This window comes from Lynx canadensis, chromosome C2 (genome assembly GCF_007474595.2).
Source record: "Lynx canadensis isolate LIC74 chromosome C2, mLynCan4.pri.v2, whole genome shotgun sequence".
Taxonomy (NCBI): domain Eukaryota; kingdom Metazoa; phylum Chordata; class Mammalia; order Carnivora; family Felidae; genus Lynx; species Lynx canadensis.
In genome coordinates, this window is record NC_044311.2 from 75,161,816 (window position 1) to 75,188,569 (window position 26,754).

General features: G+C 40.3%; 1 protein-coding gene across 1 annotated transcript in view; it reads right to left on the reverse strand.

Annotated features, from left to right (window-relative positions):
* The window catches only part of MCF2L2 (MCF.2 cell line derived transforming sequence-like 2), a 260,479-nt gene that overhangs the window by 134,285 nt on the left and 99,440 nt on the right, over nucleotides 1-26,754 (reverse strand). Inside the window, exons 6-10 of the mRNA XM_030330026.1 lie at nucleotides 18,930-19,046; nucleotides 14,556-14,705; nucleotides 5,681-5,805; nucleotides 4,966-5,080; nucleotides 4,125-4,244 (exon numbers count right to left, since the gene is read on the reverse strand). Of these exons, the coding sequence (XP_030185886.1) occupies nucleotides 4,125-4,244; nucleotides 4,966-5,080; nucleotides 5,681-5,805; nucleotides 14,556-14,705; nucleotides 18,930-19,046 (627 nt within the window). The remainder of the gene's footprint in view (nucleotides 1-4,124; nucleotides 4,245-4,965; nucleotides 5,081-5,680; nucleotides 5,806-14,555; nucleotides 14,706-18,929; nucleotides 19,047-26,754) is intronic.

Below are 26,754 nucleotides of genomic sequence, written 5' to 3' on the forward strand. Positions count from 1 at the left end.
TTGGGGTGCCTGGGTAGCTAAGTCAGTTAAGACTCAGACTTCGGCTCAGGTCATGATCTCATCACTTGTGAGTTCCAGCCCCACATTGGGCTCTGTGCTGATGGCTCAGAGCCTGGAGCCTGCTTCAGATTCTGTGTCTCTGTCTCTCTGCCCCTTCCCTGCTCACACTCTGCCTCTCTCCCTCTCTCTCTCTCAAAAATAAATAAACATTTTAAAAATTAAAAAAAAAAAAGAAAAGCACAAGTTTTCTGGGCCTAGGAAACTTCACCACAGGAAATTTCCCAAGTGCTTTGTAGTGATCACAGCCTGCCCTTTGCTTGGCATGCAGCATCTCACCCTTCAGAACTGTTCTTAAAACACCAAGATGTTGGAAGAGAGGTGTGAGTAGGAGGTCCAGATGGGTCTTGGGAAAAGATCCGTACATATAGCTCAGGTGCCACACTGGATGGCTAGAAGATCACTGTACTGAAATGAATGGGTAATAATAATAGCTTCCAGGTTCTGATCATCTACTATGCTCCAGGCACTCAATCCTTATGAAATCTCTACCTCATTTCATCTTCACAGGGAACAGGAATGATTATTAACAGTTTATAAGATGAGGGGATGTGTTCGGAAAGACTAAGAAACTTGACTAAGGGCACACAACTGGTGGTTGTTAGAGCAAAGATTTTAATCCACTCTTGTCTGGCTCCAACGCCTGTGTCTTGTCGCCTCCTAGCCCTCTTGGCCTCCTTGCATGTGCTATAAATGATGGCTGCACAGCCATGACTGTTAAATCCTTCAGGTGCCTTCAAAGAACTTTGCTGTAACCCACCCCACACACACAAATTGCAGCTTTTTAGTCTATACACCTTCTGCTGAAGAAAATCCGGTGAAAACCCACCAAAGTAAAAGAAATAATGAGAAAGAAATGGCTGAAATCTGGTGTTCTGAACACAAGCCAGCCTGTCATCTTTGAGATGCCAAGAATTCCAGAATGCTAGATGGTCAAGTTGCAGCATGTAATTCAGAAACCCTTATTGTAATAACAGCTTATTTTTCCCCATATTCTACTGCTATGACAGATCAAAGTGTCTACTGTGAAAGAAAATGATGAGAAAGGGTGATGCTCTGTGTCAAGGAACCCAGAATGAACCCACAGATAATGGCCTAGGAATGGAATATACATATGGAGAAGTGGGCCAGATGAAACAAGAAAGGCAGAAAGTTAATGGCTGTTCAAACTGAGCGTACACATGGGAGTTCATTGTACTAGTTGATCTACTTTTGTGTGTGTTTGAAATTTTCCATTAAAAAAAAAAAAAAGCCATGCCCCTCCAGCTAGATTTATATCCCTAGAAGGTTACTGATCTGGGTTCCAAGCCTTCTTGAACACGTACTGTAACTGCTGGCCCCTGGATGTGTGGGGAGAGGTCAAGGCTGAAATCAGGTTGGTTCCCCTGTCCTGTCCTTGTCTGCTCCCTGATGACCCATCACCAAGTGCCCCGACATGCCTTACAGCCAAAACCCTAGAGTAAATTCTACTTTTAAAGAAGTAAGAGTAGGGGCTGAAACCACCACTGTTTCTCAGAATTATAAACGAGCGCTCAAAAGATTGCCAAACTGTCAAACCAGACAAAGGTAAAAGAATGGGTTCAGTAAGCACGTGGCAGGAGTCTGGTCAGTGAGTTGGCTCAGAGGTTACCCATGAGGATGATATCACTGTACAGAATAAGGAAGTTGGCAACAACCCAGATATTAGTGAGTGGCTATGCCAGGAGGGAAGGTGACCCCTGAGTACTGAGTGAAGGATAAACCCAAGCAGGTTTTGGTAGACTAGCCAGACATCACCTTGTTCCTTTAACACTTTGCAGGACAAATGGAAAGGCTACCCAAGCCTTTATCATCTGAAGAAACACTGCCTCTTAGAAGTCTGAGGGAAGACAGTTAAAAAGGTCCTGGTTATGATAGGATAGCTTTTTTGGTTCATCTAAAGGCAGAGAAATAGGTCTACTGTATCCCTTGGAACATAAGTTAAAAGCTGGATAAGTAAGGCACAGGATGGGTAAAACGAATGTGCCTGGGCTCTGCAGGTCATCTGCAGTGGGTTAGTCTACCTGGTTCAGGTACTTTGCCCATGAAAGATGAATCATGGGTTCACAGAGCATTCCTGTGTCCCATGACCATAGGTTTCTCCCCTAGCTCTAATCAGCGGCCTCTAAAGTATGTACCAAAGATTGCAAGTCCAAGGAGGTAGGCAGAAGAGAGAAAGTGGTTGCAGTCATGCAGATCCAGCCAAGCCAGTAGTGATTTAAAGCCCAACCCAGACTATCCTCCAATGAATTCCACTGAAATAAAACCCAATCCTCATCATCATCACTCTCACCTTGTTCCTTTATGGCTCACTAAGTTCCAGACACATTCCTTGAACTCATCAGCCTCATTCTTGCCTCAAAAGTTACATACTTGAGACTTCTCTGCCTTGTATGCTATTCCCCAAATCTTTGCAAGGCTATCCAGAGCTCAGTTCAAAGGACACTTCCTCAGAGAGACCTTTCCTGACTACCTGGGCTAAAGTAGCACCCCCAGTCACTTATATCCTGTTATTTTCTTCATACCATTTGTCATTATCTGACATTAGTATTTGATCACTTTTTGCTTGTCTCTCTCTCTCTCTCTCTCTCTCTCTCTCTCTCTCCCTCTCCCTCTCCAGCAGAATGTAAATTCAGTGAGAGCAGGGTCTTAACTGCCTGGTTTGCCACCATATCCATGGAACCTAGGATAAGGAATACCTGGTAATGAATGAACTCCTTCAGGTCAGTAGCTACTTCATTCATATATACGCTATGACCACATTTTTCAAACCCAAAATATAAGGACTGAGCTTGGTGAGGCTTTTTTTCCCCTAATATATGAATGTATATAAGTGAAAATACATAGTAAAATAATGAGATCTCTTGAAAAGAACTGAAATTACATAAAATTGGGACTGTCTTGGGGAATCTGAGATACATAGTCATTACATACACAAAATTCAATGTTTCTGATCACGCATGCCTACAGCACTAAAATGTTTAGCTTCAAATGATCACTGATAACAGAAGGAGTACTCACAGGGAAGGATGAGATTCCTGAGTGAGAGTCTGGGTATACAGGTGGGTCCATGTATTCACACATGTGCAGAAGCACCCCCAGCTCAGAATCCACAACTGATAGCTCTTAGGGTCAGAGTGAACCCGGTTTGTATTTGTTACTTCTCCTTTGGCAGGAGGGGTATGTCTCTAACTATAATGTGCATGCCATTCACCTAGGAATCTTATTAAAATGCAGATTCTGATTCTGAGGTGGGGGGGGCGTGCCTGATATTCCATATTTCTAACAAGTTCTCACTCAGGTGACATGTATGCACTGGCCAGAGGACCACACTTTTTGAAGCAAATCTCTAATATTACAAAATTACCATCTGGAAAACATGCATATAGATTAGCTCAGAAAGGAAGTGCTAATCATCAAGGACATAGTCCCCAAGAGACACAAATATAGAGAATCTAATTTAAGAATAGCAGAAAAGAACTTCTCTGGAAAGAGAGGACTCGGCTTTCTTAATTTGTAATAACCCAAATTTGTAAGGACTTGAAATAGAATCATTCCTACCTGCTGACTGGTGTGCAGATCTGGGAAACTGTCTAATGCTGGTATGAGAATTGTGAAACACATATTCTTTTACAAGTTTGATATTGACAACTTTTGGGGCATTTGAAAGGAGAAAGCTTTGCCAGCTCTATGTAGCAGCAGAACTGATGTGGAGCAATTTCCTCCTTCTCACCATTCTGCTTGTTATAAAACTAGTTGGTTTTTTTTTCTGGTTTCCCCTTTTCAAGTTTCCCCTCCTTACCACCAACTCCCACCCCTACATCCTGCCAGTAGATAATGTGCCCACTATGACCTTTCCTCCCGTTGCTTCTGTACCAGCAGGCAAGTCTACTGGAACCCTCCCCCTACCTGGCAGTGTGGTGACTGGAAAGGCAGGATTTGGGCATTCCTGTGTCCTTCAGCAACCTTCCAACAGTCATGAGTGGACATGATCTGTCACTGTCCCCAGCAATTTCCTTCCCAGTCCATACAAACAGCAAAAAACAAACCTGGCCTTTTCCTTCCAGTTTTTTGTGTTCCTTAAGAAGTTGCTCCACACGTATCACACTGTCTCCGATGTCTGTAAACTCTGCCTGCTCTGCCAACAAATTGTCCAGGGCACGCTTAACCTATAAGACACATTAGAACATCCAGAAATAAGCCATGAGCACCTCTCTGGAGGTATAGGTTTGTATACTCTAAGAAAACTTGAAAATCCAAACAGGATTCAGGACTTTTATGTATCTACATATACATTTTTTTTTAAGTTCATTAACTTTTAGATTAAGCTTGGGGCAGGGGTGGAAAGGGGAGTTTGGTGTTGAGATACATGTAGATGAAATAGTAAAACCAACTTTACAGATTATCAATCAAAAAGAAAGATAAACCTCGGGGTGCCTGGGTGACTCAGTTAGTTAAATGTCTGACTCTTGGTTTCGGCTCAAGTCATAATCTCATGGTTTGTGGATTTGAGCTCCTCATTGGGCTCCATGCTGACAGTGCAGAGCCTTCTTGGAATTCTCTCTTCCTCTCTCTGCCCCTCCTCCCTTCTCTCAGCCCCTCCCCCTGCTTGCTTGTGTTCTCTAAATAAATAAACAAACAAATAAACAAACATTTTTAAAAAGGAAGATAAACCATACACAAAATGTCATGTATGTCAACAGGAAAATGGGATTCTAGAACATTGCTACCCCACTGAAAAAGGAAGAAGAGAATGATCAATGAGGAAGCAAGAATATAAGGAGGGGGCTGGGTTAGTGAGGACACTCAATATCCATAGTCCAAGGGGGAAGAGAGAACCAAAAGTCACTGAACCATGAAAGGAAGTTCTATTACACAAGAAAATAACACCTCATGAAAATTGTGCTCAAAGTGTTGTAGTTGTAGGCATTGACTAAGCTTCAAGTGATGCTCGGACCAAAACTGATTAAAGGCTTTTTCTGTCTCATCCAATTGAAGTAATAACCTGTCAAGAAAGAATGAGAAAGTGATTGTGGTTAGTGTTCATTTCCACATGAGTCCATGTAGGCTTATGTAGATAGCCCTTATGTTTCCAGTCAGTGATATTAATTGTGGGAATCTCCTTACTATACATATGTCTGTCACCTATGACTTTTTCATGATTCATCTGGCTCCCACATTTTCCATTTTTCAATCAGGGATACCCTCAGAACGAAGCAGAAACTTCACTTCAGATGCAGCTGCTGTGCTTTCAAATGTGTCCCTAGGTAACCTTACCTATGTGCCTTTCGTTTTCTACTGGTGAGACGATAGGTGTGTAAAGTACAGCACCCAACAAACTGTTATTTAGAAATAAAGATAAATAAACACTACCATCTCCCTTGAAATCCTGGGATGAAAGTTATAGCACAAAGCGTGGCGGGGGGAGGGGAGGCAGGACAGCATTCTTACAAAAAGATCTCTGTAGATGGATACCATCTTTTTGCCTTTGTTGTCTCAAATATTATTCTTTCCTGACTCCAGCAAGATCCTGTGTAACCGTACCAATCTGTTTTTGGTTATTTCTGATCATTGAGTTCTACATATCCTCTCCTCTCTCACTCACCTTTCCATGGTTGCTACATTCTCTAGCTGATTGGGATTGAGTTTTCTGGTGGGACTTTTGGTTGCTGGTTCTTGAATGCATGACAGCAATGTGGCCCCTTGCTTTCCAAGTAATTTCAGCTCATCCTAGAGAGAGGAAAATATAGTTTGTCTTAGAAGAAACTAACAAAAGCAAATTCTTGGTAGATTTGAGGTGAAGAGAATGGCAGATCAGGTATATCTTTCATTTAGGAAATTAAATGCTAAAGAAGTTGAGCTGCAGCTTTTAAAAATTAATTAACTTATTTATTTTTGTTTTTTCAATTTTAATTCCAGGGTAGTTAACATAAAGTGTTATATTAGTTTCAAGTGTACAATATAGTGATTCAAGAGTTCTATACATTACTCAGTGCTCATCATGGTAAGGGTACTCTTAATCCTCTTTACCTATTTCTCCCATCCCCCTACCTACCTCCCCTCTGGTAATCATCTGTTTGTTCTCTACAGTTAAGAGTCAGCTTTTTGCAGCACTCTCAACAATAGCCAAATTATGGAAAGAGCCTAAATGTCCATCAACTGATGAATGGATAAAGAAATTGTGGTTTATATACACAATGGAGTACTACGTGGCAATGAGAAAGAATGAAATATGGCCCTCTGTAGCAACATGGATGGAACTGGAGAGTGTGATGCTAAGTGAAATAAGCCATACAGAGAAAGACAGATACCATATGGTTTCACTCTTATGTGGATCCTGAGAAACTTAACAGAAACCCATCGGGGAGGGGAAGGGAAAAAAAAAAGAGGTTAGAGTGGAAGAGAGCCAAAGCATAAGAGACTGTTAAAAACTGAGAACAAACTGAGGGTTGAGGGGGGGGTAGGAGGGAGGGAAGGGTGGGTGATGGGTACTGAGGAGGGCACCTTTTGGGATGAGCACTGGGTGTTGTATGGAAACCAATTTGACAATAAACTTCATATACTGAAAAAAAAAAAAACAGCTTTTTGGTTTGTCTCTTTTTTTTGTTTTGTTTCTTAAATTCCACACATAAATGAAAGCATATGGCATTTGTCTTTCTCTGACTGATTTATTTCTCTTGGCATCATACCCTCTAGATCTATCCATGTTATTGCAAAATGGCAAGATTTCATTCCTTGTTATGGCTGAGTAGTATTCTAGTGTGTGTGTGTGTGTGTGTGTGTGTGTGTGTGTGTGTGTGTGTGTGTCACATCTTCTTTATACATTCATCTATCCATGGACACTGGGGCTGTTTCCTTAATTTGACTTTGTAAACTATGCTAGAATAAACATAGGGGTGCATGTATCTTTTTGAATTAGTATTTTTGTTATCTTTGGGTAAATACACAGTAGTGGTATTATTGGATCATATGGTTATTAACTCATTTTTAACAGGTAATACATATACATGTTACAAAATCCAAAATATACGAAAGGGTATATACTGGAAAAAATAAGTCTTTTGTCCTCTACTCATCCACTTTTCCTCTCCAAAGCAACAACTCTTAAATTTTGTGGGTATCTCAGGCTGCTGTTGTATGTTTAAAGTAAAAGTAATAAAACAATAATTTTAATTAATATTTAATTGTTTATATTAATTATTAATTTTAAATTTATTAACAAATTAACAAAATCTGGTTCTAATCCAAGGCAGAGACCAGAAATAAGAAAATGACAGATACTGAATAAGCTAGACACTGCCACGAAATAATAATGTAATAATTGATAGAAAAGCAGGAAAAAAACTTCATCTGGTATTGTCAATAGACTCCTGCTTCTTCTTCTACCTGTCCCCAAAGTGTGGCCTTGCTCAACTACTGAAGTTTGGTGTAGATAGGCAGCAACTTCGGGTTGATATGGAAAGAGTCATACTTCCAAGGCAACTCTATTCTGCTCCTTTTACATGGGACTTTGGGCTTTGTAATTGGAGAAGATGTCAGGTTATCTCCTGCCAAATACAACAGCTCTAATCCTCTAATCACACAGCACAAGTCATTTCTGTCAATGCCCTGAGTGCTAACCACAAAATAAGTCAAAGGGACAGAGCCGGGCAGAGAACTTTGCTTCTAAGAGTTGGGTGCTTGGTGCATGGTTCACACAGGATGCTGGTTACTGTGCCCTGAGCAATAAAATAGGCCCATAGTTACAAAAACACATCCTGTATGCACATGAACCCTGAATCTCTCCTCCAGGCCTAGCCACCTCCAGCCTTCACATAGTATGGAGCTCGTTCCCTGTGGGAGGAGTTTTATACTTCTCCACCCTATTCACATACAAGTACTGGCTTGCTCACCCTCATGCCTTTGCTCCTGGTCTCCAATATCACTGCATTATTCATCCCCTTGCAGACTTCTGCTGTCGAAGCCTCAAACTTGTCCCTGGATTTGGCTGATGATACATTTGACTTTTCTGATCTGGCCCAAGTTCTTTGGACACCCCCTGTGGCTCTGTCCACTCCAGGTAATGCCCCAAGTCACTCTCTCGGCTGGTACTCCTGCATGGGAACTAGACACATCCCTTCTTTTCCACTCTCAGGTATCAGCCCTCATTTCTTCTTATTTCACCAATGCTCATTAAATATTTGTAGGTTGGATGAATTAATAATAGTCTAAAAGAAATTAGGTTGCAAATGAATAAGGACAAATAGGATATGATAGGGGAAGGGGGGGCGGGAAGCACTCATTAGCAAGTGCTCTTACCTTTCACTCTTCCTACCTTCTAAAAAGAGTCTTGGCTTTTCTCAGTTTCTTAAATGTCCTTGAGATTCCAGAATTCCAGCAGGATTCTGGCATTACCATTAAATTGTGTGTGTGTGTGTGTGTGTGTGTGTGTGTGTGTGTATGTAGAGTTGGGAGGAAGGGTGGAGGGGCCAGAGAAGTAGAGGCATATTGCTGGGGCAGAAGGAGACTTTTTGGAAGGGGAAACTTGGGACACAGATATACCCAAAGAAGTGCAGAGTGTGAGGAAGTGTGTGAGAGAGAGAACGTGGGTCTGAGCAAGCGATGTCATTCACTGTGTATCCCCTTCACACTATCAAAAACTATATGTATATATACAAGGAAAAATTATGACTGGTTACTGCTTTGGGACTAGGCCATATATGGCCTAGCAGGGTTAGCTTTAGCAGGGTTACAAAAATCTGCCATAAATACACAGGGAAAGATTGAGGAACTATGATACTTGGAAAGTGAAAAGGTAAGTTGCCCAGGACAAAAATGGAGTTTTCCCTTGTCCATAGTAATAACAATTCAAAATATTTAATAACTGTTTAGAGCAGTCATTGACCAGTCAGCACAGATGTCAGATATAATACTGAAGCAGTCCTGCCACTGCTGTCAGGTGACTGAAGCAGTGGAAGCCAACTGCTGTCCACGTGTTAACCCCTTTTGATGCCAGAAACATGAGGCGGTCTCATGGGTCCTAGGAAATGGGCCAGAGAGGTAAAGTTGGGCACTTGTGGAACATAAATATTTAACAACTGGTATGGCTGTCCCAGTGTGTACTTATCATTACAATTCCACTATTATGGAAACAAGCAGTTGGTTCAAAAGACCCACTTAATAGGGCAAGCAGATTGCTTCAGGCTCAAAGGAATTTAAATTTTCTGGGGAGAATTCTTCCCTATGACAAGGGTAAGCCTAAATGTAGACATTCATTCATTCAGTCAGTCAGTCAGTCTGTCAAAATACATTTAAAAGCATTACTATTCATGCCAGGTGCTGTGTTTGGCTGTGTCATGGGCTGGGGGTGGAGGTGGGGGAGGAAGTTAAAGGATGAATCAGAGCCCAGAGATTATATGAATGACTAATACTTTAGACTCCTTACTTAGCTTTTATTACCCCATTTCTGCCACTACACGTTAGCTCTACCATGCTGTGTTTTTTTTCTTTATAATGCTAAATAATGAATTCTAGAATGTGGCCTTTAAAATGCAAGTCCTCATAATTGAGAAAAAAGAAGTCCGTAAAAGAGATGATATATCCCCTTTCCTCAGCAGATACTGAGAGATATCTTCTTGTGGCATAAAACTAGTTCAAAACCCTGATTTGTTAAGGCATTAGCACTGAAAACATTCATAAGAATAGCAATTTCATCTTCCTGTGCAAAATCAAGACCTCTGTGCCTATGCATTTTTAACATAGTCTCTGCAAGTAGAATTTGAACAATGGGGTCTTTAAAAACTCCTAAGACTGTAGGGTGCCTGAGTGGCTCAGTCGGTTGAGCGTCCGACTTTGGCTCAGGTCATGATCTCACAGTTTGTGGGTTCAAGCCCCGCATTGGGCTCTGTGCTGACAGCTTAGAGCCTGCAGCCTTCTTTGGATTCTATGTTTCCCTCTCTCTCTGCCCCTCCCCTACTTGTGCTCTGTCTCTCTCTGTCTTTCTTTTTTTTTTTTTTTTCAACGTTTATTTATTTTTGGGACAGAGAGAGACAGAGCATGAACGGGGGAGGGGCAGAGAGAGAGGGAGACACAGAATCGGAAGCAGGCTCCAGGCTCTGAGCCATCAGCCCAGAGCTCGACGTGGGGCTCGAACTCACAGACCGCGAGATCGTGACCTGGCTGAAGTCGGACGCTTAACCGACTGCGCCACCCAGGCGCCCCTCTCTCTGTCTTTCAAAAATTAAAAAAAAAAAAAATTAAAAAAAAAAAAACCTCCTAAGACCGTAAATTATTTCTAGGGCCTACAAAAAAATCACTTATTACTATGATTATCTTCTTGATTATTTGTAACCCTGGAAATGCTGATAGAATAGTCATCTCTGAATACACAATTGGATAAATTCTGAATGGAACAAATATTAAATGCTAAACAGTATTCATATTTGTAGAAGAGTGCTCTATCACATAATCAAAGGACCACTGGCACTTTCCTCCTGCATGATGAGAAAAAGGACTATGGCCCTGTTGGATTTCTTATTTTAACAACAACAACAACAAAATATGAGAGTCTTACCCTATTTACCTGGACACATGGTAAAGTGTGTCAGTTGACTTAAGTATCTGAGAGTATAAGGCCAAGGCCCTGGGGTTTCTGCCCCAAAATAAGACCTTCAAAGAGGTGAGAATCACCTCCTTTGGGACTCAGAAGGAAGACTGCCTGCTTCTGTGAACTGCTTCCAAAACCAACATGGAATTAGACAACAGGAAGAGCTGTTTTGCTAAGAAAGAAGGTCTGTAGGGCTATCATAAACAGTATGAAAAGCACGTACCTGTATAGGGTTCATGGTTATTTTATTATTATTTTAGGCCTAAAGATATTTTCCTTTTTTGTTTCTTTTTTTTTTTCTTTAATTTCTTTTTTACATTTATTTATTTTTGAGAGACAGAGCACAAATGGGGGAGCGGCAAAGAGAGAATGAAACACAGAATCCGAAGCAGGCTCCAGGCTCCAAGCTGTCAGCACAGAGCACGACACAGGGCTTGAATCCACAAACAGTGAGATCACGACCTGAGCCAAAGTCAGACGCTTAATCAACTGAGCCAGCCAGGCGCCCCAGATCTTTTTCTTTTTTAAAAAATCAAGATATTATTCGTATAGTACCATAAAACTCTTCTTTTAAGTTTTATTTATTTATTTTGAGAGAGAGAGCGTGTGCGCGCACGCGAGCAGGGGAGGGGCAGAAAAAGAGAATCCCAAGCAGGCTCTGCACCATCAGCGCAGAGCCTGAAGCCAGGCTTGATCTTCTGAACTGTGAGATCATGACCCGAGCCAAAGTCAAGAGTCAGATGTCCAACCACTGAGCCATCCAGGCACCCCTAAAACTCATCCTTTTAATGCATACAAGTCCATGTTTTCTCCCCAGAACACTTTCATCACCCTCAAAAAGAAACCCCATACCTATTATCAATCACTCTCTATTTCTCCCTCTTTCCAGACCCTGGAAACCACTAATCTACCTTTCTCTCCATATTTACCTATTCTGGACATTTCATATAGGTAGAATTGTACAATATGTGGCTTTTTGTGTCTGCTTCTTTCACTCTGCGTAATTATTTCAAAGTTCATACATATTAAAGCATGTATTGGTACTTCCTTTCTATGGCTGAGTAATATTCCATTGTATGGATATACCACATTTTTTTTATCCCCTCATCAGCTTATTGACACGTGGGTTGCTTCCACTTTTGGGGTGTTATGCTGCTATGAACATTTATGTGTAACTTTTTATATAAAACATGTTTTCAAATCTCTTATGTACATACGTAGAAGTAGAATTTCTGGGTCATATGGTAACTTTATGTTTAACTTTTTGAGGACCTACCAGACAGTTTCCATTCCCACAAGCAATGTATGAGGGTTCCAATTCCCTCACATCCTCATCAACACTTATTATGGCCCACCTTTTTAATTAGTGCCACTCTAGTGGGTATATCACTGCAGTTTTGATTTGCATTTCCCTAACAATATATGACGTTGCACATGTCTTCATGTGCTTAATAACCATTTATCTGTCTAATGCCTGTTCTAATCCTTTGCCCATTTTTTTTAAAGCTTATTTATTTTTGAGAGAGAGAGACAGAGCTCACACAGGGGAGGGGCAGAGAGAGAGGAAGACACAGAATCCAAAGCAGGCTCCAGGTTCTGAGCTGTCAGCACAGAGCCTGACACAGGGCTCGAACTCACCAACCATAAAATCATGACCTGAGCCACCTGAGTTGAAGTCAGACCCTTAACCAACTGAGTCACCCAGGCACCCCTACTTTGCCCATTTTTTAATTGGGTTATTTGTCTTTTTATAAAGGTTGAGTTGTAAGAGTTGTTTATTTTTTTAATTTTTTAAAAAATGTTTTATTTATTTTTGAGAGAGAGAGAGAGCAAGTGGGGGAGGGGCAGAGAAAGAAGAGGACAGAGGATCCAAAGCAGGCTCCCTGCTGACAGCAGCAAACCCCATGCGGAGCTGGAACTCAAGAACTGTGCGATCACAACCTGAGCCAGTCAGATGCTCAACCAACTGAGCCACCCAGGTACTCCAAGAGTTGTTTATATATTCTGGATATTAGACTCTCATCAGATACATGATTTGTAGATATTTTTTCCCATTCTGCGGGTTGTCTTTTCACCTTTTTGATAGTGTCCTTTGAAGCACAAAAGTTCTTAATTTTGGTGATGTCTACTTTATTTATTTTCTTTAGGTGTTTGTGCTTTTGGTGTGGTATCTAAGAGACCATCGCCTAATGTAAGGTCATAAAAAATTACATCTATATTTTCTCCTAAGAGTTTTATAATTTTGGAACTTATATTTAGTTCCCTGACCAATTTTGAGTTAATTTTTGTGGACAAGGTGAGGTAAGCATCCAATTTCCTTCTTTTTCACATGGATATCCAGTTGTCACACGGTCCAAAGGGCTTAAGGAGTTTTCATTCCCATGAAGAGAAAACCTCCTTAATCATTTGGGGTATTTAATTTTTTTTACTGTCAGCACTCAGGCTACAGAAAGAGTTCAGGGACACGCTTCTGGAAACATCCATAGAAGTCCATAGAATTTCAGTGAATTTCCTCTTTGCACAGACAAGGTCCTAGTGACAGCAGGGTGAGTGCCAGCATACTGTTTGTAAACTGAGAGACAGCTCATAGCCTGTCAAAGTCACCCTTACTTAGGAAGTAGAAGCTCTCCTCGGAGAAGGATCCAATATGCAAAAGAGCCTGGGACACCTGCCTGCACGTGCTCTGAAGATGTGCCCTAAGTTTCCATCCAGGTGTAAAAAGCACACACGGGAACAGGAAGGGTGTGCTAGGTTGTGCGTGCTTGTCAAGGTCATCAGAGACATTTCCAGGGAAAAGTTCTAGGATGTTTTCAGGTTTTCACAGTTTCAAACCAGATCTTTTAATTATTCAGAGTAATGTGGAAAGTATATTTTGAACTCTTTTTTGGATATCCAGCTCCTTCCAAAGAGAATTTAATAGTGTTCCCTGACACATGGAAGAATTAATTTGCCTTAACTGCTAGACCCTAAGACTCCCCTAACTCAACTATGTGTTCCTTAAGTTTGCACTTTTTTGGTTTGTTTTGCCTACATGTAGTGGTAGGTGGTCAATAATGCTGGCTAAATGAGCAAATCAACCACCTAGCAAAGCGTTTTTGTAAATTTTGGGCCACAAATAAAAGAGATCAGCTCTTCTCAAGCTCCATGCAGCAAGAATACATGTAATGTTAAGATGCATTGACCTTCTGATCCCCAGTTTGCTGCCCAATGGTGTTCTGGTCTTCTGGTGAAATGATGGGTTTGGTCCATTTATGCTTCTGGAAGTAGAAAAGAGCTGAAACCCTTCCTATAAGCCCCAGGAAGACACCTCCCTTTACTGCATGACCTGAAAGAATCTACCAGCCTCCATTCTTAGCAGGCTCTGACATGATTTTATGAATAGTTAATAGGTGCTTCTCCTTAAACCCAGTTCAGAGCACCTTCCATGTCTTCTTTCTCAAATTACTCCCCAAATAAAAAGATACATCCCTGAGAAAGTGAAGCAATAGTTTGCCCCAAAGTTATTAGTTATTAGTTTGCCCCAAAACCTCACAATAGGCTCAGGAAAGCTTATGCCTCAAAAGACAATTGCCACTCCTCCTTTATTCACTGCAGTCATATCCATCATATCTTGCTCTGTCCCAAACAGATCATAGGGGTGCTGCACTTGAAAGGAGGTTCACACACCTGTCTCACATTGTGGAATGAGTTTCCCTTTACAGGGCTGCTTCTCACAGGTCTTAATTACAATCCTTTTACACTCATGGACCAGTCTCAAGAGGTTTTCCTCTTTACATACTGCCTATCTAGAAGATTTAAGATGATCAACTGCTGCCAAGTCACCAGAAAAGGGGGAAGAAGAGGACTTCACTTTTAATTCTGCTCCTGGCTCTCTCCAAGGCCACTGGCCACTCACCTGCAGCTTGTCCCGCTGCCCTGTGTGGGACATGAGGAGGTCTTCAGTGGACAGCACGCCCCTGGGCAGCTCTGTTGTGGCTAGGCAGGCCCCAAACATCTGGAGCATCTGGGCAGTGGTCTTCAATGTCACAGCAAAGTTTTCAATGGCCTGGAAGGTCAGACATAACAATGAGGACAGCTTAACATTCACCAATATGCTCTCTGAATGGAAGGACAGTACAACTAGCTGCCATTTCCTGAGTACCTGCAACGGGCCTTGCATTGTACTTGGTGCTATACATTTGTCTATCATCTCAACAATCCAGAATGGAAGGTATTTTATCTCCTTTTTATAGAAGAGGGAACTGAAGCTCCAACAGGTCAAGTGAATTGCCCAGGATAGTATTGCTTAGGCAGTAAGGAAGGAAAGAAGGCAGGATTCAACTAAGGTCACTAAGTTTGGGAAGCAAGTTTGACCCCAAGGAAGAAGATGGATGTAGTGATTAGGTAAGTCGCTAGTGACCTTTCAGAGAGTTACTTTTATCACATGTGATAAGGCGTTGGGGACCTCTGCCTGTCACTTCTTTATAAAAATTGACCTTCCACTAAGGACACTACTCTGCCATTAAATGAATACCTACTAACTGATGAGTAACTTCACACCTCATATCCCAGGTGAGATATCTGCATTTTACTCAGCACAGTTTAGCAGTAAACATGTGGCCTAACCTAGAAAAAGTGATGCTGATCATCAGCAGATTTAGTTGAAAGTAAGTGGCTTTTAAGAATCCCACAAATCATTCTACTCAGCCAGATGGGTTCTACTATGCCCACTTCCCTCTGCTCCTGAGACAACTTTGCCCTTGAAGGGCAAGCGCAATTCATCTCTGTTACCCCAGCAAATGGTACTATGCCTGTCACATAATAGGTGGCCCATAAACAGCTGCTAGATGGATAACTGATAGTAGCAAAGAGGTCTAACCTAATTTTCACTTGGGAAAAAATTACCTCTGATCTTATATCATCAGAGAACATTTCTGAAAACCCAGATGCTCATCATAAAGAATGTGCCAGACATGAGGTGGCCCTTTTCTGCACCAGAGGCCAGAGCTGAGGCTAGAGCTATAAGGCTTCCGGAGCATAGCACACCCCCGCCTACTGTCTGAAACTGAAGTCTTTGTCCTTTAACCATTTTTTTTAGGTAAGCTCTACACCCAATGTGGGGGTAGAACTCATGACCCTGAGATCTAAAGTCGCATGTTCTACCAGAGCCAACCAGGCACCCACCATCAACTGTATAACCTTGAATAAGTCACTTCTTTACTTTGAAGGTCAGTTTCCTTATCTGTAATGAGTCTCCCCTATTGTTGTTGGTGGAATCTCCCCTATTAGCACAAGTACTTATACAGTTGCAATCTTGAACATCATAGTTCTTTTGGCCTGGAAATTCAGACAACCACTAACTTTTATGAAAATCTTTCAAGCACATCAAAGTATTATTACTTGTACATAACCTAATATCTGTGTAAGATACTCTCTCAACGTCATTCACCAATAGCCTATAATGAATAACATATAAAAATCCAATTTATCAGAGGACTTATAAGAAAATATATTAAATATTTTGCTTTATATGCACTACCTCTTGTAATGCATCTCAAATAGGTTACTATTATCACCACAATCTATAGACAAGGAAACTAAGGTGAATTCAGGTTAGGTAACTTCCCCAAAGTCATATAAAAAATTAGTGGCAGAACTGGAATTGAACCCAGAGCCAGCCATCTTAAGCACTATATGCTACACCACCTCTTAGCAATAAAAACTAGATTTCACAAAACTAGATTTAAAATTAAACCAACAAAAAAATCTTGGCTTTCGGAGTTTCAGACTTGAATTAGAGTTCAGATTCTGATCTCTAATTGTGTGATCTTAAGTAAGCCAGGTATTACTCTGAGTCCTAGTGTCCTCATCCGAAAAAATGGGAATAATGGTTGCTCTGTTTTTGCAGGGGTTTTTTGAGGATCAAAGGAATAGCAAATGTGAAAGGACTTGGGCACAGCCCAGTACCTTGCAAATGTAATAATAATAACAGTAACAACTCTGAGAGTCAGGTGCCAGGCCTGCAGATGAAATAGAGGAAAATACAGGAAATAGAGGAAATCCAGGCATTTCCTATGGAGAGTCTGTTAACAAATTAACTTGATTCCAGGTATCTGATTAGCAAACAATCACCTTGGAAATGGTACAAAGGACCTGACACTGATGGGGTGATGAAAAAGAGCTTAGCCTTCGTCTTGGCTCTACCACTACTCAACTGTATAACCTTGGATAAATCACTTCTTTACTTTGAAGGTCAGTTTCCTTACCTATAAAATAAGGTAATTGAAATAAATGATCTTTAAGGTTCTTTTCAGTTCTAATGAGTCTCAATGATCCGACAACCAGGAAGTACACCATTCCCCCAAAAAAGATCTGTATTTTTTAAAGTTCACCATAATATATTTAACACATGCACACACACTAACTATGGATACAAACTGGGCTTGGGGTGGGAAAGTGTGTGCACATGTCTGCTCATGCTATGTCTTTAAATAATCTATGTTCATGGTTCAGTCTTCTTTACCTCTCTAAGTTCGTAGAGAAGTATTCTAGTCTTTGACATCAAGGGGCATTTGTGTTTTTTCTTTATTTGCTGCGAACTTTTGTTATATCAGAAAAGATCTGAGGCAACTTGGAAAAAACATGAAGAACATAATAAAACAAAGAATTGGTAGAGAAATCAGAGGAAAAGGGAGAGCTAGCTAGGCAGTAAGGCTGGGTGGGACACTAACTTCTTTTGATTACTAAAGTAATGTAATAAAGTCCTAGGAAGTGAAGAAATGAAGCCTAGAAGCACTCCAGTTTCACTTTTCATATGGTTTAATGAAATTGCAACATAGGATGACCCTGATCACACTTATTTGTGTGTGATATTCTACATAAGCTTCCCTCCGTATCTTTTATATTTAGACCTATTTAGAATAATATGTTTATGAAGAATGTCACCATTCCTTTTTTTAATTCCCGAGATTCTCTAGGAGCCACAGTTACTGTGGTAAAACTCATGAGAAATTTAAAGGGTTCTTGCCCAGGTTCTTTAGGTTTTGGGAAGGGTCATGTCTTCCTTAGAATTACATGGCATACAAAGAAGTGAGGGAAGGATCAGAATCCGTAGCTTTGAAATAAATGCGTTGCTAGAAATGCAATAAATATTGCATATATAATGTGTTGCTAGAAGTCTATTTTTGTTTAGTTCTTAAAATTTCCTTTAAAAAAAATCACAAAGCTTTACACTCTAAAGGAGAGTGAATTCTCCTTCCAAATTAAATGTAGTTCAGATGTTCATTGGTTAAATATTGGGCAACATGCTTCCAAAGTGACCAGATACACAGAGAGGTGGGCTGACACTGCCAGTTGTCACTGGGGTGGTGAAGGAAGCTTCTGACTTGGCTCAGAAAACCCAGTCTTTTCAAGGGGCTAGGGGCTAGAAGAGTGGGGAAAGGAGAATTTATATAGAAACACTTATTATTTGAGTTTCAATCCCACTTTGTTCTTGACATGACTGACCCTTCTAGTTTAGCATGATAACCCTTGCTATGAGTGAGTAGAGTGACAAGTAAAATACTACGTCAGGTGCTTTCACACACATTACATCACTTGGTCTCATGTTAAACTTTCAGGCAGTCTGAGGTTTCTCATCATTGGCACTATTGACATTTGGGCTGGACAATTCTTTGTTGGAGGCTGTCTCATGCATTATGAGAGGTTTCACGGCATACCTGGCTCCTACCCACTAGATGCCAGTAATACACTTCCTCCCAAGTTATGACTACAAAAAAAGTCTCAGATCGCCCCCAGCTGAAAACCACTGTTAGTTCCATTTTAACAGGGGAGAAAACAAGCTGAAAGAGGTTTAATAACTGACCCAAAGTCAGACAGTAAATAATTGTGAAAATAGTCAAATACAGCTCCTTCTGACTTGGTGGATTTTGATCTGTCTATACATTAGAATCATCTGGGGAGTTGTGTGGAACACTGTCTGTGACCCATCCCTGACCAACCAAATTAACTTCTCCGCTTTAGCATGGTGCTCGTATTTTGCATTCTCCCCAGGTGCATTCTAAATCAAGTTCCCCCAATCCCCCATGCCAGATGATGAAGTGAGGTGAAGGTAGTCAGCAGGACAAGCCCAGCCTTTTCCCTTCCGCCCCATTTCTCCCCTACCTGTGGCTTAGAAAAACCAACCTTCTGTATCTTAGATAGTCATGGGCAATGACTGCCCAACTTTAACTGCCCTGCCTACTGGAAAATAAGGAAAAACAATAAAAAGGGCACATAAGTTGGTACTTACAGTTCGATGATTTATCCACTGACTATGGCGATATTCCAAAGTTCCCCCTAAGTCTTCTGTCAGTTGGCTTTTGTCAATGTAGCCATGAAGGTCAGAGACAGAGTTTAACATAATGATCTATAGGGGAAAAATTAATATATTCCTCACAGATAATTAAACAGTAGCTCATCTAGATTCTGTTGTTATTTAAACAGTACTTGAACTTTGCCTGACCAGGAATTTAACACACAAAGAGTTAATACAAATAGCAGAGAAACATTTTTTTAAATATAATTTACTCTCAAGTTAGCTAACATACAGTATATACAGTGTGCTCCTGGCTTTGGGAGTAGATTCCCATGATTCACCACTTACATACAACACCCAGGGCTCATCCCAATGAGTGCCCTTCTCAATGCCCATCACCCATTTTCCCTTCCCCACCGCCTCCTCCCATCAACCCTCAGTTTGTTCTCTATAGTTAAGAGTCTCTTATTAATTGCCTCCTCTCTGTAACTATTTTTTTCCATTCCCTTCCCTCATGGTCTTCTTTTAAGTTTCTCAAATTCCACATTTGAGTGAAAACATATGGTATCTGTCTTTCTCTGACTGCCTTATTTCACTTAGCATAATACTCTCTAGTTCCATCCACATTGTTGCAAATGGCAAGATTTCATTCTTTTTGATTGCTGAGTAATACTCCATTGTATTTATAAACCATGTCTTCTTTATCCATTCGTCAGTTGATGGACATTTGGGCTTTTTCCGTACTTTGGCTATTGTTGATAGGGGGGCTATAAACATTGGGTTACATGTGCCCCCATGAATTAGCACTCCTGCATCCTTTGTATAAATTCCTAGTAGCAGCAGAGAAACATTTTATAGCCCCTTTATATTTAATCCCCTTTAGGTGAGGAATACCAAAGGGTTGTACAATCTGTGACAAAATGGTGACTTGGTTCAGGGGACTCAGTTTTAAGCTACTTAGAAGTCGGGTCTTACTCTAGGTGAAGTTTTGTCGAAAGTTCCCAAGCTAAAGCCTACTCTTCAGCCACAAAATCAAGTGCCATATTGAGACCTAAAATTCTGCAATGAGAAGCCCAATAAGGGGTAGGCTGGTGAATATCAAAATAAAATTAGAATACAGGACCTATTGAGAAGTATGCATTAAAAAGATTTACTACACTGATGCCTCCCGTGAAGAATGTTAATGTGCCCCCAATGTATCCAGTATGGTGGAGATTTGGATGTAATAGGGAGTGGGTTTTTATAAATTAACAATGTGGCTGATGAACAAACCCATGCTGATGAACAAATGCCCACACACCTAGAGGAAGCTGACTCACTCCAAGTTGTCCTTTTTTACTCCACTACAGTGGCTCTGACCAGAACATCATCCTGGTTCTCTGTTTCAGGGACCCCCTGCTCACTCCTAAAGAGAAACAAGGACTCCTCACTCCTATTTCTAAAATATGTCCCCTTTAAGCTTTTAACTTAATGACCTTCTATTTCTTCACTCCTTGTTTAATATTTTGAAAACTTGGTCAGAGGACATAAAAATATAGGCTTCCAGGGGCACCTGGCTGGCTCCGTTGATGGAGCATGTGACTCTTGATCTCTGGATTGTGAGTTTGAGCCCCATGTTGGGTGTAGAGATTACTTAAAAATAAAATCTTTTAAAAAAGGATATAGTGTTTCTTCTATTATTATATAGTATTAGTCAAATGCTAAATCCACTTCAGAACTAAAAAAAAATATGTTAGGGCCCAAAGCCTATAGGTGAAAATTAAAGCGATTTACTCATTCAACAAATATGTATTGAACTTCTAATAACTGCCAGGCTCTAAAGGAGAACACAGAACAATAGGCCCTGCCTCAAGTCACTCATGTTTAGTAGGATTTGGTTACTACATATCACTGTTACCCTGCCTTTCTCCTTTTCTTCTGAAAAGGAGTTTGGGAATTTTACCTATTTACTTATTTATTTATTTTTATGTTTTTTTAAAGTAAGCTCTATGCCCAATGTGTGGCCCAAACCCACAACCCCAATATCAAGAGTTGCATGCTCCACCAACAGAGCCAGCCAACCACCCCAGGAGCTTGGGAATTTTAAAAATTACATTTATAAAATGAGAAAAAGTTGGGGGGGGGGGTACCTAAATCCATCTATGCCTTTCCTTCCTAAAACTTGTAAACCACTTTTAGGAGTTGCAAAAATATCTTTCTAAAATTAGAAATTATAGGACACAAAACAAGAAATTGCCAATATATTTTGCTTCTTGAGACAACTGCTATGGTAATACTTGGATTTTTTTTAATACCAATATGGAACGTTGCATTAGGCAGAAATAACTTTGCCACATAGCCTGGAGTTTTAACAGATCCTGCTAGGCTGCACATTTTCTGTTCCACATAACTGAACAGGAGAGGGAGGCATGTGTTCCATGCTTGCTAGGACTCTGCCATGTCACCTTTAGCTACAGAGGACCAAGAGAAATTTTAAACTGACAGCTAAAAGTGAAAATTAGAAATGAAAGAAAGATATTAAAGGATTCAGTACTGCTAAATATTGATCTGCAAATTGAAAGCAATCCCAATCAAAATTATAGCAGACTTGCTGTAGAAATTGAGAAGCTAATTCTAAAATCTATACAGAAGTGCAAAATACCATTTTGATAAGTGATAAAACCATTTTGAAAATGAATAAAGTTTCAAGACTTACAAACTGCAGTAATAAAGAATGTGTTAATGGCAAAGGGCAGCCAAATAGATCAGTGGGATAGACTAGAGAATTCTGAACTAGACTCAGACAAATATGGTCAAGTGATTTTTTAACTCTTTATTTTGAAGTAATTATAGTAGTTATAGTAATTATGAGATAATTTAATAATTATGGGTTCACAGGAATTTGCAAAGACAGTACAGAGAGGTCTCATGTACCTTTCACTCAATCTCTCCCCTCTATGGTTGCATCTTACATAATTATAGTACAAAACCATATTGATATTGGTGTAATGCGTATGTTTAGCTCTATATCATTGTCTCACATCTGTAGATTTGCATAACCACCAGCACAATCGAGATACATAACCATTTTATCATTACAAAAGTCTCCCTTGTGCTATCCTTTAAAGTCACACCCCACCCCCAATCATCTCTGAACTTTGGGAAACACTAACCTGACTTTTGACAGAGGTGCAAAGTCAATTCCATGGAGAAATAATTCCATTTTCAACAAATAGTGCTAAGACAACTAGATGTCCATATACAAAAAAAAAAAAAAAAAAGGAACCTTAGTTCGCATCTCATACAAAAAATTAACTCAAAAAGCATCAGAGATCTAAATGTAAAACATAAAACTTGGAGAAGAAAACATAAGAGAAAAATCAGGAGAAAATTTTTGGGTTAGGTAAACAGTCCTGAGATACAACACCAAAAACATAACATATAAAAGAAAAATTGATAAACTGGACTTCGTCCAAATTAAAAGCATTTGCTCTGCAAAAGACACTGTCAGGAGAATGAAAAAGACAACCCACAAACTAGGAGAAAATATTTGCAAATCACGTATCTGACAATGCATTCATATCTGCAAAATATAAAGAACTCTTGAAACTCAACAATAAAAAAATACAATTAAAAATGGGCAAGAGAATTACTATTCACCATACTATTGTAAGTCCTAGCCTCAGCAGTCAGACAACACTAAGGAATAAAATGCATGCAAATCGACAAGGAGGAGGTCAAACTTTCACTCTCTGCAGATGACATGATACTCTATATGGAAAACCCAAAAGATTCCACCAAAAAACTGCTAGAACTGATCCATGAATTCAGCAAAGTTGCAGGATATAAAATCAATGCACAGAAATCAGTTGTATTTCTATACACCAATAATGAAGCAATAGAAAGAGAAATCAAGAAACTGATCCCATTTACAATTGTACCAAAAACCATAAAATACCTAGGAATAAACCTAACCAAAGAGGTGAAAAATCTATACACTGAAAACTGTAGAAAGCTTATGAAAGAAATCAAAGAAGAAACAAAAAAATAGGAAAATACTCCATGCTCATGGATTGGAAGAACAAATATTGTTAAAATGTTAAAATTGTTTAAAATCGATACTACCCAAAGCAATCTACATATTCAATGCAATCCCTATCAAAATAACACCAGCATTCTTCACCAAGCTAGAACAAACAGTCCTGAAATTTGTACGGAACCACAAAAGACCCTGAATAGTCAAAGCAATCCTGAAAAAGAAAAACAAAGCTGGAAGTATCACAATCCTGGACTTCAAGATGTATTACAAAGCTGTAATCATCAAGACAGTATGGTACTGGCACAAAAACAGACACTCGGATCAATGGAACAGAATAGAGAACCCAGAAATGGACCCACAAACGTATGGCCAACTAGTCTTTGACAAAGCAGGAAAGAATAGCCAATGGAATAAAGACAGTCTCTTCAGCAAGTGGTGCTGGGAAAACTGGACAGCAACATGCAGAAAAATGAACCTGGACCACTTTCTTACACCAGACACAAAAATAAACTCAAAATGGATGGAAGACCTCAATGTAAGACAGGAAGCCATCAAAATCCTCGAGGAGAAAGCAGGCAAAAAACCTCTTTGACCTCAGCCATCGCAACTTCTTACTCAACACGTCTCCAGAGGCAAGCAAAGACATGAACTATTGGAACCTCATCAAAATAAAAAGCTTCTGCACAGTGAAGGGAACAATCAGCAAAACTAAAAGGCAACCAACGGAATGGAAGGAGATATTTGCAGATGACATATCAGATAAAGGGTTAGTATCCAAAATCTATGAAGATATTATCAAACTCAACACCCAAAAAGCAAATAATCCAGTGAAGAATTGGGCAAAAGACATGAATAGACACTTTTCCAAAGAAGACATCCAGATGGCCAACAGACACATGAAATGATGCTCAACGTCACTCATTATCAGGGAAATACAAATCAAAACCCCAATGAGATACCACTTAACACTTGTCAAAATGGCTAACATTAACAACTCAGGCAACAACAGATGTTAGCAAGGATGCAGAGAGAGAAGATCTCTCTTGCACTGCTGGTGGGAATGCAAACTGGTGCAGCCACTTTGGAAAACAGTATGGAGGTTCCTTAAAAAATTAAAACTAGTACTACCCTACGACCCAGCAATTGCACTACTAGGTATTTACCCAAGGGATACAGGTGTGCTATTTTGAAGGGACACATGCACCCCAATGTTTATAGCACTGCTATTGACAATAGCCAAAGTATGGAAAGAGCCCAAATGTCCATGAACAGATTAATGGATAAGGAAGATGTGGTATATGTATGTGTGTGTATATATATATATATATATATATATATATATATATATACAGATATATATATACCCACACACAATGGAGTATTACTTGCAATCATAAAGAATGAAATCTTGCCACTTGCAACAACTTGGGTGGAACTAGAGGGTATTATGCTAAGTGAAATTAGTCAGTCAGAGAAAGACAAATATCACATTACTTCACAAATCCTGGAAAGAAAAGTTTTTAAAAAATGGGCAAGAGGACTTCTGACAAAATGGTGGAGTAGGAAGATTCTGAGCTCACCTCATCCCACAGACACACCTAGGTAATAACATCAGTGTACCTGACACAGAAAACCCAAAGACTGTCAGAATAGACTTTCCACAGTTAATAGAGAGGAGGCCACACAGAAGGAGCTAGGAGGGGCAGAGATGCAACTGGGAACCAAACTTCCCAGGGGAGTTAACCACTTCACTCAGATGTGAAATTTAAGATACAAAACAGATGAACATAAGGGAAGGAAAGCAAAAATAATATAAAAGCAGGAAGGGAGACAAAACAGAGGAGACTCTTAAATGTAGAGAACAAACTGAGAGTTGTTGGAGGGGTTGTGGGTAGGGGGATGGGCTAAATGGGTAAGGGGCATTAAGGAAGACACTTGATGGAATGAGCACTGGGTGTTATACATAGGGGATGAATCACTAGATTCTACTCTTTTTTTAAATTTTTTTTTTATTTTTGAGAGAGAGACAGAGTGTGAGCTGGAGAAGGGCAGAGAGAGAGGGAGATGCAGAATCCAAAGCAGGCTCCACGCTCTGAGCTGTTAGCAAGGAGCCCAACGCAGGGCTCAAATTCATGAACCATGAGACCATGACCTGAACTAAAGTCCGGCCCTCAACCAACTGAACCACCCAGGTGCCCCTGGATTCTACTCTTGAAATCATTATTGCACTACATGCTAACTAATTGGATGTAAATAAAATAAAACAAAACAAAACAAAACAAAAAAACAAAATAAAAATAAAAAAATAAAAATAAAAATAAAAAAACAGAGAAAGAGGAAAACCATAAGAGACTCCTAACTATAGAGAACAAACTGATGGTTGCTGGAGGGGAGGTGGGTTGAGAGAATGGACTAAATGAGTGATTGGCAGTAAGGAGGGCACTTGTGATGAGCACTCGGTGTTATATGTAAGTGATGAACCACTAAATTCTACTTTTGAAACAAATACTACACTATATGTTAATTAACTTGAATTTAAATAAAATCCTGGAAAGAAATTTTTTTTAAAAAAATAGGGCAAAAGAACTTCTGAAAAAATGGTGGAGTAGGAAGATTCTAAGCTCACCTTTTCCCACAGACACACCTAGATAACAGCCACATTAGTGTACCTAGCACAGAAAACCCAAAGACTGTCAGAATGGACTTTCCACAGTTAATAGAGAGGAGGCCACATAGAAGGAGGTAGGAGGGGCAGAGATGCAACTGGGAACCAAATTTCCCAGGGGAGTCAACCACAATCAGCAGCAACACCATAAGCATGGAGAAGAGAGAGGACCAGACCCCATACCAGGCACCCCAAGCATAGGGGACCTGAACTGGGAAGAAAAGTCCTATAATATTTGGCTTTGAAAAACAATGGGGCTTAACTTTGTGACTTTGTACAATCAGTAAGGGTTAATTCCAGGTACTTTAAAAATTAGCAGGCTTGGCTCCAGGAGAGACAGAGGGCAAAAGGAAACAGAGTCTCTACCCTTTAAAGACCATCAAACCAACAACCCAGCTGAGATACAGTACAGAAAAGCACCTGGGGTATATGGGAAGGAGATTTATTTAGTAATTTCCCTGCACTGGAGGGGGAAGGATGTATAGGTGACTTTTCCTAGAACAAAAGACCTGGTGGGCGCCATCTCCCCAACCCCTACCCCAGCCAAGATAGCCAGACACCTATGGGAACCAGCTCAAATACTCCTCCATAGCTTGCTAATACCACACATGCCACTCCTGCATTCTCCTGCAGATCCACCTAATCCAACCTACCTCACTCCACAGGCATCCCTCCAAAATGGCTCCTGCCATGACACATCCTGCAAGCAGCCCCTAGCAGGGACCAGTGCCACACCAAAGTGACTCCTGCCCTGGGGAGAGGGGAAGATAACTACACATATTAGTGTGACTACAGTCCCAGCAGATGGGACTGGGGGCAGATATCTGGTTTGACAGCCCCACCCACCAACCACCCTCTCAGGGGCTCTCACAGGACCTCTTCATAAGGCTACTACTTCAGAAGCAAGAAACTTAGCTGACTTTCCTAACACATAGAAACACACCCAGGGAGTTAGATAAAATAAAGAGATAGAATTATGTCCCAAATGAAAGAACGGGACAAAACCACATCAAAAGAGTTAAATGAAACAGAGATAAATAATATGCCTAATAAGAAATTCAAAGTAATGGTCATAAAAATACTAACTGTACTTGAGAAAAGAGTGGAGGATCTCACTGATATACTTAACAAAGAGA